This window comes from Neohortaea acidophila (genome assembly GCF_010093505.1).
Source record: "Neohortaea acidophila strain CBS 113389 unplaced genomic scaffold BDY17scaffold_4, whole genome shotgun sequence".
In the NCBI taxonomy this organism is placed as follows: Eukaryota; Fungi; Ascomycota; class Dothideomycetes; order Mycosphaerellales; family Teratosphaeriaceae; genus Neohortaea; species Neohortaea acidophila.
In genome coordinates, this window is record NW_022985513.1 from 1,712,227 (window position 1) to 1,724,313 (window position 12,087).

Sequence of the window (12,087 nt, forward strand, 5' to 3'; positions counted from 1 at the left end):
TGGGTGTGTGAGGGCGCGCGCTTTGCGCCACACCACACGGGGCAGGGAATGGATATGTAAACACAGTACACGAGAGAAGAGAAGGATGTGAACGGCAAAACGTGAAGCCAGTGTGACGGATGCCATCTTACCGCAGCTAACATCATTCTTCCGCTGTCCCGCGAAAGGTCCAGGTCTTCACGGCGCGGTGTGCTGCTCGGTACATCTCCGCGGCACGCCACCCGAACAGTGTGAAAAGCGAATTACTCTCCACCGACAAGTTGTACTTGACGGCAAGGTTCCAGACGTGCAACAGACTCGTCTGCCAAGACTCATGATTCGATGCGTCTGCTTGTTGCGGTCGAAGCCTGGTCATCGCCTTGCACGCTCTGTCCGCAGAGCATCAGGCTTGGGTTTCGCGGCATCGGAGGAGATGACAGAGGCTAAAGGCAATCCGCTACGTAATGGATTCGTGCGGCTCTGAGAAGGCTCGCATGCCTATGGATGCCGCCATTTGGTGCCAAATCCGCGGCAAAAGTGATAAGAGGACAATATCGAGGTGCGAGGAGTGAAGATGAGGAGGGAGAAGAGGAGGTGAGGTTGATTTCTTGTGAGAAAGGAGCATTGATAAGACCTCGTTGCAATGCTGAGATGGTCCAATGAGAAGCGTCGATTGACATGAGTGTCAGAAGTCGATGCGCGATAGGACTTCTGTGCCGAGGAATGTGGCCATAAGTCGTGGGCATCTGCTGCGAACGCCGATGCATTCATCAAATCAATCTCACATGCTGCCATGTTCTTCCTCTTACAACCCGCCTACGCCTTGTCGCATGGACACTCTTGTCCCTCTGCGTTGGCTGGGGTTGCGCATGTGGCGGTCGTCGGTACCGTGGGCGCAGCGCGACATCCAACACGCGAGTCTCGGGCATTATCGGCCGCCTAGGCCCTTATCGTAACCTGAGGCACGCAATCACATTCGCCGTACTCGACGTCGCGTCAGCGACCCGGCCATCCCACACGCCTTCCAACATTGACTCTCCTTCCTCCTTCCACCTCTCCTCACCCTCCCTTCTCTCAATCCTCTGCCAGCCTTTCGTTTGTGACTCTGCCCGCATTCGCCAAACGTGCCTCGGGCGATAAGGTTGACGCTGGTACCGCCGAGACCTCACGCTTCCGCATCCGGCGTCACGACCACGGATCATCACACCCGTTCTCATCACCCTCACTTCTCGCACCACCGCTTTCACCCAATCTCACCTACCATTCGCCAGCCTCGATAACACCTCTGGCCACGAACTGCCTCATCCAAACCCCCTTCCTCACCGACCTGCACACCCTTCCCTCCCGCCGCCACTCCATATCCTCCGCCGCCGCCACCCACATCACCTCACCTCTCGGCATGGCGGAAAAAATCCTGCTCAACGAGTACAAAGCCCTCGCCAAAGAGACATGGACCAACATCTCCCTCATCCGCGAGAACATCTTCGAGTGGAGCGTGGCCCTCGTCGTCCTCAACCCCGATTCCCACTACTACGGCGGCTACTACAAAGCCATCATGAAGTTCCCGCGCAACTACCCCTACGAGCCCCCGGACTTTCGCTTTGAGCGTCCCCTCTGGCACCCCAACATCTACCCCGACGGTCGACTGTGCATCAGCATCCTGCACGCCCCGGGCGAGGACAGCATGAGCGGCGAGCTGGCGGGCGAGCGATGGAGCCCGGTGCAGCGTGTCGAGAGCATCCTCATCTCCGTCATCAGCCTGCTCGACGACCCGGAAGTGAGCAGCCCCGCCAACGTCGATGCCGGTGTCATGCTGCGCAAAGACCCCGAGGGCTTCAAGGAGCGTGTACGTCAGGACAAGGAGAAGAGCAAAGGTGACATTCCCGCCGACTTCGACATGCCGACGCACGAGAGCGCCTTCCGCAAGAGCGAGGCAGATAAGGTGGAGCCGAACTTCAGCTGGAGCGACTCGGAGGCCGAGGATGACTTTGGGGGAAGCGAGAGTGACGAGGAGATGTTCGATGACGAGGACGAGGACACCGAAGGGGACGCATAGTGTGCGAAGGGACGGAGTTAGCTTGTGTTGCCGAGGGACGGAAGGGAAGGTATGGGCTCGGGCATTTGCTTTTAGCGAGGAGTTCCGGCGTCCAGCAGGACGCATCTTTGGGAGCGGGAGTCAACATCACGTTTTGGAGCATGCACTATCCGCGATATACGTACCCTATTTGCTTGCGGATGTAATGGGCACGCGATCACTCAAGCATCTTACCTCTTGCGCGTCTCCTCCCATGTTTGCTGCAAGTTGCCAGCCTAGCGTGCAGGCAAGCTCCGTCAGGTGTGAATGCAGCCAGCCTTGTCATCGATCGACTTGCGATCAGCTCTTGAGCAAGCAGGATTTCTACAACAGCTTTCATAAGCCGTAGATCATGTGAATTAGCAGGAAATGGACTCTGTTGTAAACTCACTTCAAACCTCACCTCATTGCATCCATTTCCGGCATAACATCGTGACGCAAGCAAAGGAAGGCGCGTCCAAGCTCCCCGGAAAGTCAAAAAGTTGTCGGCGGCCAAACACCTCATCCAATACGGCAAACGCCCCAAACACCGCTTCTCCTTTCCCTTCCCTCTCCCTCCCCCCTCTTCCTCTCCTCCTGCCGATATGAGCTGGTTCCCTCCCACCAGCCAAATCGACCAGACTCAAACGCCCGTACCGCCGAATGCCGCCGGCCGGGTGATGAGCCAGAAGGCCGCCAGCATGCCGGCCGAGCCGGAGGAAGAGCAGGTGTTGGGGTTGATGGAGTTTACGGGGTTGATGCGCGAGCAGGCGATACGGTATTTGAAGGTATTTGCTTGAGATATTTCGTGTGCAGGGTCGAGTGGAGTGGAAGAGCTGACTGCTACAACAACAGGCAAAGTCCAACGATGTCAACGCCGCTGCTACTGCCTTCTTCGATGGAGAGGACATTTCAAAAGTGGAGTCGGCGACGCAGTGGGATGAGGGAGCCTGGGGTGCTGGCAAGGAAGGCGAACATGGCACGGCGGGTTTACATCCTTTGGGATCCAGCGCGGCGGCCACGAGACCCAACTCGCCCGCTCCATCTACCAGCGGACGGTCGTACTTGCACCCGACGTCCAAACAGCAGGAGGATGATGACTTTGCGCAGGCTATGGCTATGTCGCAGGGCAACATTGCGGCGACGCACGTGCAGGAGACGGGGTACATTGGCGCGAATGGTCAGCATTTCGGCCCGGCTACCAAAGACCACTACGATGCTTCGCAATGGGCCATGATTCCCACGGGCCAACACCAAACCACCGAGATTGTGCTGGATGTCGATGCCGAGCACAGAAGACACGTGGAGGGCGAGCCGCGGCTGCTGAAGTACCTGCCTACGGGAGACTACATGCCCAATCTCCTTACCATCTGTCAGGCTATCGTTGGCGCACGGGAAACGTTGCTCATGCGTGACTTTGTACAGCCAAACTACGGGCAGGACGAGGAGTGGTGGAGAGGGCATGCGATCGCGATGCCCAAAATCGTGCACGTGGACGATGGGAGCGCCGCTGAGCCGGAGTCGGACAGGTACGACGAGCTGCTGGCCGAAGTGCAGCGCCTCATGGCCTTCCTGAGCGCGAGCCACCGTACTTATGCGAGCGTTGGTGCGCTGATACAGACGGATGCCATCAAACTGGAGAGTGCCGGGGCCACTCGCTCCCATACCCTGCTCGAGCTGTTCCTGGAGCAGTGGAGCCTCGCCGCCTCTTCCAAATCCCCGCCGGCTGGAAGTCTGTTTAGCACGACGGTCGGCACCAACGCTCCCGAAGGCGTGAGCACGCCACAGATGACACTGGTTGATATGCAAGTCAACGTCTTTTCGGATTCGACATCAGACCTCTTCGAGCAGCTCGACGACCTGCTGTGGGATGCGCGCGACAGCGATACGGCGATGACGGACAACTACATCGAACGTCCCGCCGAGGTATTGGTCATGCGCGCCTACCAGCAGAATGCAGCTCTGAACCCCCAGCTGAGACTGGAAATCCCCGCGCAATTCTACGTCGACAAATACCTCCCCGAGAACATCGAAGCGACGCGCACCACTCGCATCCAAATGGCGAACGCGCGGCAACGCATCTCCAAAATCGAAGAGATCGAGCGCAAACTCACGACGTGGAAGCATCCTACGAAGAATGAGCAGGTTGAATCCATGACGCTGATTCGGCACACCTTTGGCCATTTCTCTGGGCAGAACAAACTCGATGTCCTCAACCCGGACCGACCTCCTGGCCCTATCACGAACGCCGCCGAGCCTGATGCAGAGCATCCGCACTACCAGGATATCGCGCAGAAGCTGGAGAAGGTGATTTCCAGTATTGACGAGAAACTCTTCGCTCTCGCCGAGGAAAAGGAGAAGACGAAGAGAGCGATTGCCGAGATGTCGAAAGCGCCGCCAGCCGGTTTGACTCCGCAAGACCTCAAGCATCGCTACATCCTCCGAGGCGTAGCCACCAAACCCAATATCACCTACGTCCTCGCGCCCGCCGATCCCAACGCCGCCTCTGACGAGAACGACATGCTGCTCAACGACGACTCCACCCCACCCGAAATGCAATGGTGGCGAATGGAATACGAAGTCTCCGGCGCAAGCAGCGGCACCGCAAATATCACCAAAACCAAAAGCGCAGACTACGATGTCCTTCGCGCTGTCGAACTCGAGCACAGCAGCGCCCTACTAGTCTACGCAAGCGACGCCATGAACGGCGACCCCAGCATCCCCTCTACACCCCTCCCCCCTCCCCTCCAAGCCTTCATAGATAGCGACAACGCCCTCTTCGCCGCCGAACTCCACTCCGAGCGGCGCCACCTGCAACCCACTACTCACCAGCACTACAACCCGCCCGCCTACGACTTCCCCCTCGACGAAAACGACAACCCCGCAAACCCAAGCGCCAACAACGACGCGCGCTACGGCCCCTTCAGCACCATCGACCGCTCATCCATGGACTCCACCCGCGGCGTCGGAGGCGGCAGCTCCGCGCACCCGTCGCCCCCTCACTACCCCGACGACGACGAATTCTCGCTCGATCCCCAGGGCGCTTATGCCCAGGGCATCAAGCAGGGGTATTCGCTTGATGAGCTGGAGGGCTTGCGGGAGAGGGAGCGCGAGCGCGAGGGGGCGGAGGTGCATGAGATTCGACTTGGGACGCCGGAGCCGGAGGAGGAGGATGAGGGAATTGATGTTGGGGAGATGCAGGAGGAGGAGGAGAGGCATGGTGCTGTGGAGGGGATGGAGCATGTTGAGTTTCGCGAGGGGGAGAAGTGATCGAGGTTTGCCGGGCTTTGGAAGGCGGCTGGTGCGCTTGTAGAAGTTTTGCTGATGCAGTGTGAGCGGGTAATAGCTGGCCGCGAACTCGCGATGGACAGTAAAACAGACGACGAGCATCACTACGAGTCCTTCCCTCCGTCAGGACTAATCCAAAGCACCTCAGCATCCTCCATCACAATCCACCCTTCCTCCATTCCTCTCACCAAACCTGCCACAAAGAAACACACAAAATGAACTCCCCCTCCCACAACCCCTCACAACGTAAATCCCCCCGCGCCAACCTCCTTCCATTGCCTGACAGGCGCTCCCCCCTCCAACTCCACAACCCACCACAGCGCCTCCTTCGCCTTCGACACCTGCCGACTAAGCTCGTAAGCGCGCGCCAGCGAACTCCACGCCTCCGCGGAGTCCCAGCCGCTTCCTAAGCGCGTGAGGTGTGACAAGAGCATGTACGCTCTGTCGCGCGATGCGAGCCGGTTGAGTTCGGCGGGGGTGGGGTCTTTATTTTGGCGACGGCGGGGGTTGGGAGTTGTGCTTTGAGTGGGAGCGGGGGTGGGGTTTTGTTCTGCGTTGGTGGTGGTTGATGGCGGGTTGGGAGGGATATCTGGTGCGGCGGGGATAGGGCCGTTGATCGTGGGATTTGAGGAAGTGGGACGTTGAGTGAGGGATGGCCGGGGCTCTTCGGCGGGAATCTTCTCTTCGTAGATGTCTAGTAGAAGGTTCGAGAGGCCTAGGATTGCTTCGGCGTGGTCGGGGGAGTGGGCGAGGGCTTGTTCGAAGTTGTCGATTGCGAGGAAGGGTTGCGTGCGTGCTAGGGCGAGGTAGCCTTTCTGTTTTTTGTAGTTTGTTAGGAGGGACGCGCAAGGGGGTGTAGGGATGGAACTTACGGCTGACCACGTTTCGGCCCACAAGGCGTCGACACTGTTCCCTCCGCCCCAGCCTTTGTCGAAGAAGCGACGAGCGCTGGAAAGCTCAGCTCCAACTTCAATCTCGAAGGCGCCGACGAGTTGATGCGCTTCGTCGATGGCACTGCTCGCATCGTCTAGCAGCTCCGCGCGAAGATACAAGCCAGCAGTGAAAAGCCAGATTTTGACGAGCAGCGTGAATCTCTGCTGCCGATCTTGAACTGTGGGGAGCCGCGCGTCAGGCACGAGGTTGGTGGAAGGGTGAGGTGCTGGTAGTCGGACGTCTTGTTCTGGTGGCTGTTGCTCGTGGCCGGGTGGATGTGGCAGGGCGTCTTTGGAAATATTGTGCGCCATTTCACCGAGCGGTTGCGTTGGCGCGGTCGCCAGCTTGGACGAGTCATTTTCTGGGGGTACAGACTTCTCTGCGAGAGTTTCGTTATTGGTGGCGGGGGAAGGGGGAGATGTAGTCTTTTCCATCAGAGTCGATAGCCTCTCGGATGGCTTGCGCATACTGCTTATGCTTCCAGTGGTCTTGAGGCCGCCGTGATCCCGTCGCCGGAAGGGCAGGTGCATGTGGTGGTGTGACTTTTCCGTGGCAACGCCGTCTTCATTGGTGACGGTGATGGCGATGGGAAGGCCGACGTTGTCGTCGGTTCTTGGAGTCTCGTTCGCACCATTTGCGGCGTCTGGTCTCCTCGGCACTATTGAAGCCCGGGATCCAGTCCTGGGATCTCTCTCCATGCTTGCTCTCCCGGGTTTGGAGCGTATGCTACCGGCAAGACTTCGCAATGTCCCGCCACGCTTCGTCGGAGTCGCAGATACTGCTGTCGGAGGAGGCTGTGCAGTCGTCGGCCGACGAGTATTCAGATTCCCAAATAACCTCGCATACAAGCCCAGGAGCTCATAACTCGCGTCCACGGCCATTTCAGCTCCTTCCGTAAGCTCGAAGAGAGTGATTTGAGTCATCTTGATCTGAAGAATCGTCTCCTTCTCATAGCCCTCCATCTGATCGACTAGACCGTTGGGAAGATCGCCTTTCTCCCCGTATTCAGCACTATTGCGCTGCTCTGAGTGTCCATAGAGCGTGGCGGAATCGCCAAACTGCTCAAAGGCCGCCTCACACATGCGCGCTGCTTGTTCGTATCCATCACTGGCCGTCAAGCAGAGCGCGAGCAAATGCCAGACCGGAAGCAGTAATCGCTCGCGGGCGAAGTCGTCGGTCTCGTCCTCTTCGTCATCTTCACCGACCGGTCCAGGAGATGCGATTGCCCGCTTCAAGACCTGGATTGCGTCTGGGACGTCTCTTGTCTCCGCTAGGAGAAGGGCCAGGGCATATGCAGTCTCGATAGATTCTCTGTCGTAATCGTGCGCAAGCCTTAGGTTCTCGAGCGCTTCGGCTTGCAGCTCGGGCCTTGCATGCGTGTCTTCAATCATTCGAGCCCGGTTAGCCTGGCCAGTTCCAATTGCCCGATATCCTGCTGCCAACGTGGTGGATTTGAGTCCAGATTCTGCGCGGGAATCGGTACTCCCACCGCCGGCTGAATGGACTGCGTCTTTGATGGAAGCGGGGTGTTTCGCTTCGTCCAGCCATTTCTTGATCGTATGACCGACCTCGACGGCTTTCACGCCTTGATCCCTGTCCCCGTACCTGCATAGAATTCGCACGGCCTCCGCAGCGACCAAGACGGCAGTATCATCAGGATGAATCTTCACATCTGACGATTCCTTCCTCTCCGCCCGCGCCTTGTCCTTGCTGATGATCTCGACAAAGCTGTTGAATGCGTGCATCGCCAGGTCAAACTCGCCGAGAGCCGCGTGCACGGTGAATAGGTTCCTGAGGATGGTGGTAGAGTGGAAGGTCTTCGTAGCGGCTCTGTACAAGATGTCGAGCACATTCCGACCCGCGCTTTCTTTCCCGCCTTCTCCCAGCTCGGCATCCGACCATGCAGGACCAGACAGGATCTTCCAATTGGCAACGGCCCGCTGTACCCATTCTTCCACTTCAGTATTGATTTGGCTCGCTTTTGGAAACTGTGTTTCATTCAGGAGCAGAGATTCGTAATTCGACTCCACCCGGCGCATTGCTATGCGTTGTCGGACTCTCGCCACGGTGCGATCTTCGCCGGCCGGGATTTCTGAGGGCATGATGAGAAGATCTGAGGCGGACCTGGATGACGTATTGTACGTTAAGCCGTAGTGTAAGATGGTCGACAGAAGCTCATAGTGAGCCCGCCAGACATTTCTCCGGGGTGTGTCCAGCTTAGATGTCGTCGCTCTCGCTGCACTAGCAGCCGCTGGGCTTCGTTGCCAGAAATCCGACCACGCCGAGAAACAACGGAGAGACTGGCTGAGTGACTGCACCGTTGGCTCCCCTGTGGAGATCTTCGTAACCAGACACGCTCGCGCAAGTAAGCGTTCAGTCCACCTCCTCAATTCCGGAGTTCTCGAACCCGGTGTCCGCGTCGCGATCTCCAAGCACATTGTTCGGGCATCCTGCTCCTTCCCGCTTTCGATAAGAGCGACAAGCTTGATGTATTCCGTCTTGACTTCGCAGACTTCCGTCCAACCCAAAGGACTTGCTCGTGCTGACGCCGAGGAGGTCGGTCGGCTTTCCTTGGGGACAGCCTCCAGAGCCTTCGTGTGGTCATTTTGTAGATGATATATCTCTGCAAGGCATGTCTTTGCAACGTACACGTCTTCAGGGTACCGGTCGTCTCGAATATTGGAGGTAGCTTCGCTTAGCTTCGAGATGAGATCGCCGATGCCGTCTACGGGAGATGTGGAGGATGTCTGCCGTTGTAATATCGAGGAGATTTGCGCCTCGGAGCGCGCAGCAAGAGTAAAGCCTTCAGACAGACTTAGCAAGTTGTTCAGTCAGGGAAGGGAATAAAGGCACATACATTTCCGCTGCGACGCATGCTTCTCCGTCTTCCTTGCCAGCTCCGCAATCTCCGACCAGTTGCCATTGCACAATGCCTGGTCGAGCTGGGCAAAGTAGGTTGCGCCCTTGCCCGTGGCCGGCGCGGCCGATGTGACACTCATGGCGCCTCTCCTTCCGCCTCTTCCGCCTCGCTGGTACTATCGCGTCATTGTCGTGGTCGTCAGTACTAGGGTTTCAACATGCACGCTCAAGAGTCGTTCCAAGATGAGTGATGTGCAAGGACACTGGTCAGGGACGAGACGAAGTACTCTGACGTGCGGCGCGTGCCGATGTCATTGGCCAGAGCTTCGTGGGAGCGCGGACCAGCCAGCCGAAACTTCCTCATCCGGCCAGACACACTCCAACTTTTTTTGCCGCCTCTTATTCCAAACACCTTTTGCGCCAGGATGCGCACCGCGCACGATGAAGTCAAGTAACAGTCTTCCACGCAGCTCAGCCAGTGTGGCGTCATTGCGAGCCATCACGTATCGCATCGCATCGACTCCGGTTCAGCAGCTGCCTCATGTCGCCGCTCAAATATCCTCATCGCTATGGAACACTCGCGATCTCCTCTCCGCCTCCCCAGATCAACTAAAAAGCAACGCAGAAGCCGCGACTCTTGTCCATCGCTTCACCAAAACGCTATTTTCACTCCTCCAAGACCGCACAGTCGAAGGACGATGGGCAGCAGTCGTTCTACTCAAGGCTACCATTGAAGCGGGTGGTCTTGAACTGCTCACCAAATCTGGGGCCTGGGTCAGAAGCCTTCTGGCCATCTTGAAGAAGCCCGATCCTCCTACTACGCGCACGCTGGCAGTCATCTCCATCACCCGGATCTTCACTCTCACCTGGGATCACACAACCCTGGTCCGGGAGATCACTACCCCATCTCTCCCACCTTTCATTACGTCTTGTCTCAACAACTTCGAACAGAAGAGATGCTCTGCAAATGAACGACAGACTATTCTGGCAGCGTTTGCGACTTTACTACCCCGACATCCGACCGTCTTTCGTACATTCGACAAACAAATCCGAGCTTTGCTTGTGCGCATCATCTCTTCCACTTCTTCAAGCACCGCGTCTGAGGTACATTACACCGTGGGAGAAAAAGAGGTTGCTCGACGACTACTAGCCCTGCTGCACCATTGCGCCCCTCAACAAAGTGGCGCATCAAAATGGGCAGAAGGTGTGAAGACGGCAGTCGCAACCGCTCATGAGACATGTGACGTTTTATTCAGAGCGATAATCGAGGACCGGCAATCTACGGCGAGCAACAACATCGCATCCAAACCCACTGCTGCTACCGATCAGATTGCCAACTTCCTCGGATCCGGGCCTGGGAGAGGTGTCTACGCTGATGGTGAGATGCTCGTGGAACTCCTCGTCGTGCTCCAATCACATCTAGAAGTTTCAACTTCTGGTACGGTGCATGTACCCGTAGGTCTCCTGGTCGGACTCATCCACCGCGTTCTCAACGTCACCATGCCGGCGAGAAGCGGTGATGATGGACAAAAGTTCAACGTCGAGATAGCCAAGGATGAAAGAGAGGCACTCTTCACCGTTCTCCCTACCATCCACATCGCGACCATGCAACTGGCCAATACCCTACTGGCTCGCTTCGGTACGGCAAGCGTGCCCTACATCCCTGAGCTCCTGGAGCTTGTGCGCCACGTTTTCAGCCAAGAGAAAGCAGATGTGGACATTCGCATGGCCGTTTACGAGACACTGAGGAATCTCTTGGACATCATCGGCCCGGGCATGTCGAAGGCGGAAGTTGCAGATCTGGCGCCTATCATCCGGATGTGCTGCGAGGATCTTCTACCCACGGATGCCCCGTCATCAACGACAAGTGTGAATGGAAGCTCTGCGACGCCTCCAGCAGGAGTTACGGCTGTTTCATTGCGCTCTGCATCACAAGATGACCGCGTGGCATCAGCGCATACCCTGTTACCACGCCTTTTCACCAAAATTAACCCGGCCTACAATCCACGCAAAGTGCGTGTGCAAATGGAGCGAACGGCAATCTTGACAAAGCATGAAGAGGCTTTGACAGCGTGCGTCATGAACCCTGGAAGTAAAGACGGCCAAGCTGGCCTTTCGCCCAGTCTCCTACCCATGCTCGCCAGGTTGTTCCCAGAGAGCTCAGGGCTGGAGATGATACTCAGGCCACGGATGCCTGTCATCCTTTCAGGCTCCCGCGCTACGGGTGCTAGCGGGACACATACATCGCATGTGGAGGATGTTGATATGTCTGGTGAAGCTTCCGAGTCTGAAGTGGAGGATTTGGTCGAAGAGAATATTGTTGCATGGCCTGTCGCTGCGGAAGGTGAACCGGCTGTCAATGGAAGTGCTGCCACCGCGCTCACGAGCAGCAACGCATCAGACGCATTGGCTAAAACTCACGTTGAAGTTGGCCAGCCCAAGCGGGCTGCTTCTGACTCAGTCGAGGCCGACATGACACCAAAGCGAGCTAGGACATCCCCTTTCAAGAACTTTTCGCGACCTCTAGTGGACGTTCATCCTGTTGGGCAGCAGGAGGTCGAAAGCGGCGCTGCTTTGCCACAGTTGCAGGAGGTGCAACCTCTGGAGCCAGTGCAGCGTGCTGTGATGGCGGATATCGTGGCTCCGGGAGCAGCAGGCGTTGGTCCCGAAGAGGTTACAAAGGGGGGCGATGCTCGTATTGAGATCGAGGACGATGATGACGATTTCGAGATACCCGCGATCAATCCTGATCCTGACACAGATTCGGAGGATGAGGATGACGAAGAGGGAGATGAGTAGAGACATATCAGAGCGAAACATACCTCACAGAGAGTTACTCCCTAACCCAGACTGGCGCATGTTGGTTGTATTTGTCTACTCAATCGTGCACCACGCCTGAACGCGTGACTAAGCAGCGAAGCCTTGAAAAGAAGCCCAACCTCAACCCTAACCCGCACTCCCTCCGACCTATTTGC

The 12,087-nt window shown here is 57.2% G+C and overlaps 4 protein-coding genes across 4 annotated transcripts; 3 read left to right on the forward strand and 1 right to left on the reverse strand.

Moving 5' to 3' along the window:
* Positions 1–1,378: 1,378 nt before the first annotated feature.
* Positions 1,379–2,035, forward strand: BDY17DRAFT_249529 (ubiquitin-conjugating enzyme/RWD-like protein; the record flags this gene model as incomplete). Its single annotated transcript, XM_033730984.1, has 1 exon — positions 1,379–2,035. One exon carries the CDS (start codon positions 1,379–1,381, stop codon positions 2,033–2,035), a length of 657 nt encoding a protein of 218 aa, XP_033591189.1.
* Positions 2,036–2,712: 677 nt separating this feature from the next.
* BDY17DRAFT_248719 (uncharacterized protein) lies at positions 2,713–5,302 on the forward strand (the record flags this gene model as incomplete). Its single annotated transcript, XM_033730930.1, has 2 exons — positions 2,713–2,820; positions 2,888–5,302. 2 exons carry the CDS (start codon positions 2,713–2,715, stop codon positions 5,300–5,302), a joined length of 2,523 nt encoding a protein of 840 aa, XP_033591190.1.
* Positions 5,303–5,430: 128 nt separating this feature from the next.
* BDY17DRAFT_132265 (uncharacterized protein) lies at positions 5,431–9,382 on the reverse strand. The gene is made up of 3 exons (XM_033729423.1): positions 9,111–9,382; positions 6,193–9,056; positions 5,431–6,135 (listed from the first exon to the last, which is right to left on the reverse strand). Exons 1-3 carry the CDS (start codon positions 9,250–9,252, stop codon positions 5,560–5,562), a joined length of 3,582 nt encoding a protein of 1,193 aa, XP_033591191.1. The 5' UTR covers positions 9,253–9,382; the 3' UTR covers positions 5,431–5,559.
* Positions 9,383–9,553: 171 nt separating this feature from the next.
* BDY17DRAFT_323465 (rRNA processing/ribosome biogenesis-domain-containing protein) lies at positions 9,554–11,911 on the forward strand (the record flags this gene model as incomplete). Its single annotated transcript, XM_033737016.1, has 1 exon — positions 9,554–11,911. The coding sequence occupies one exon, from the start codon at positions 9,554–9,556 to the stop codon at positions 11,909–11,911; it is 2,358 nt and encodes a 785-aa protein (XP_033591192.1).
* Positions 11,912–12,087: the final 176 nt, after the last annotated feature.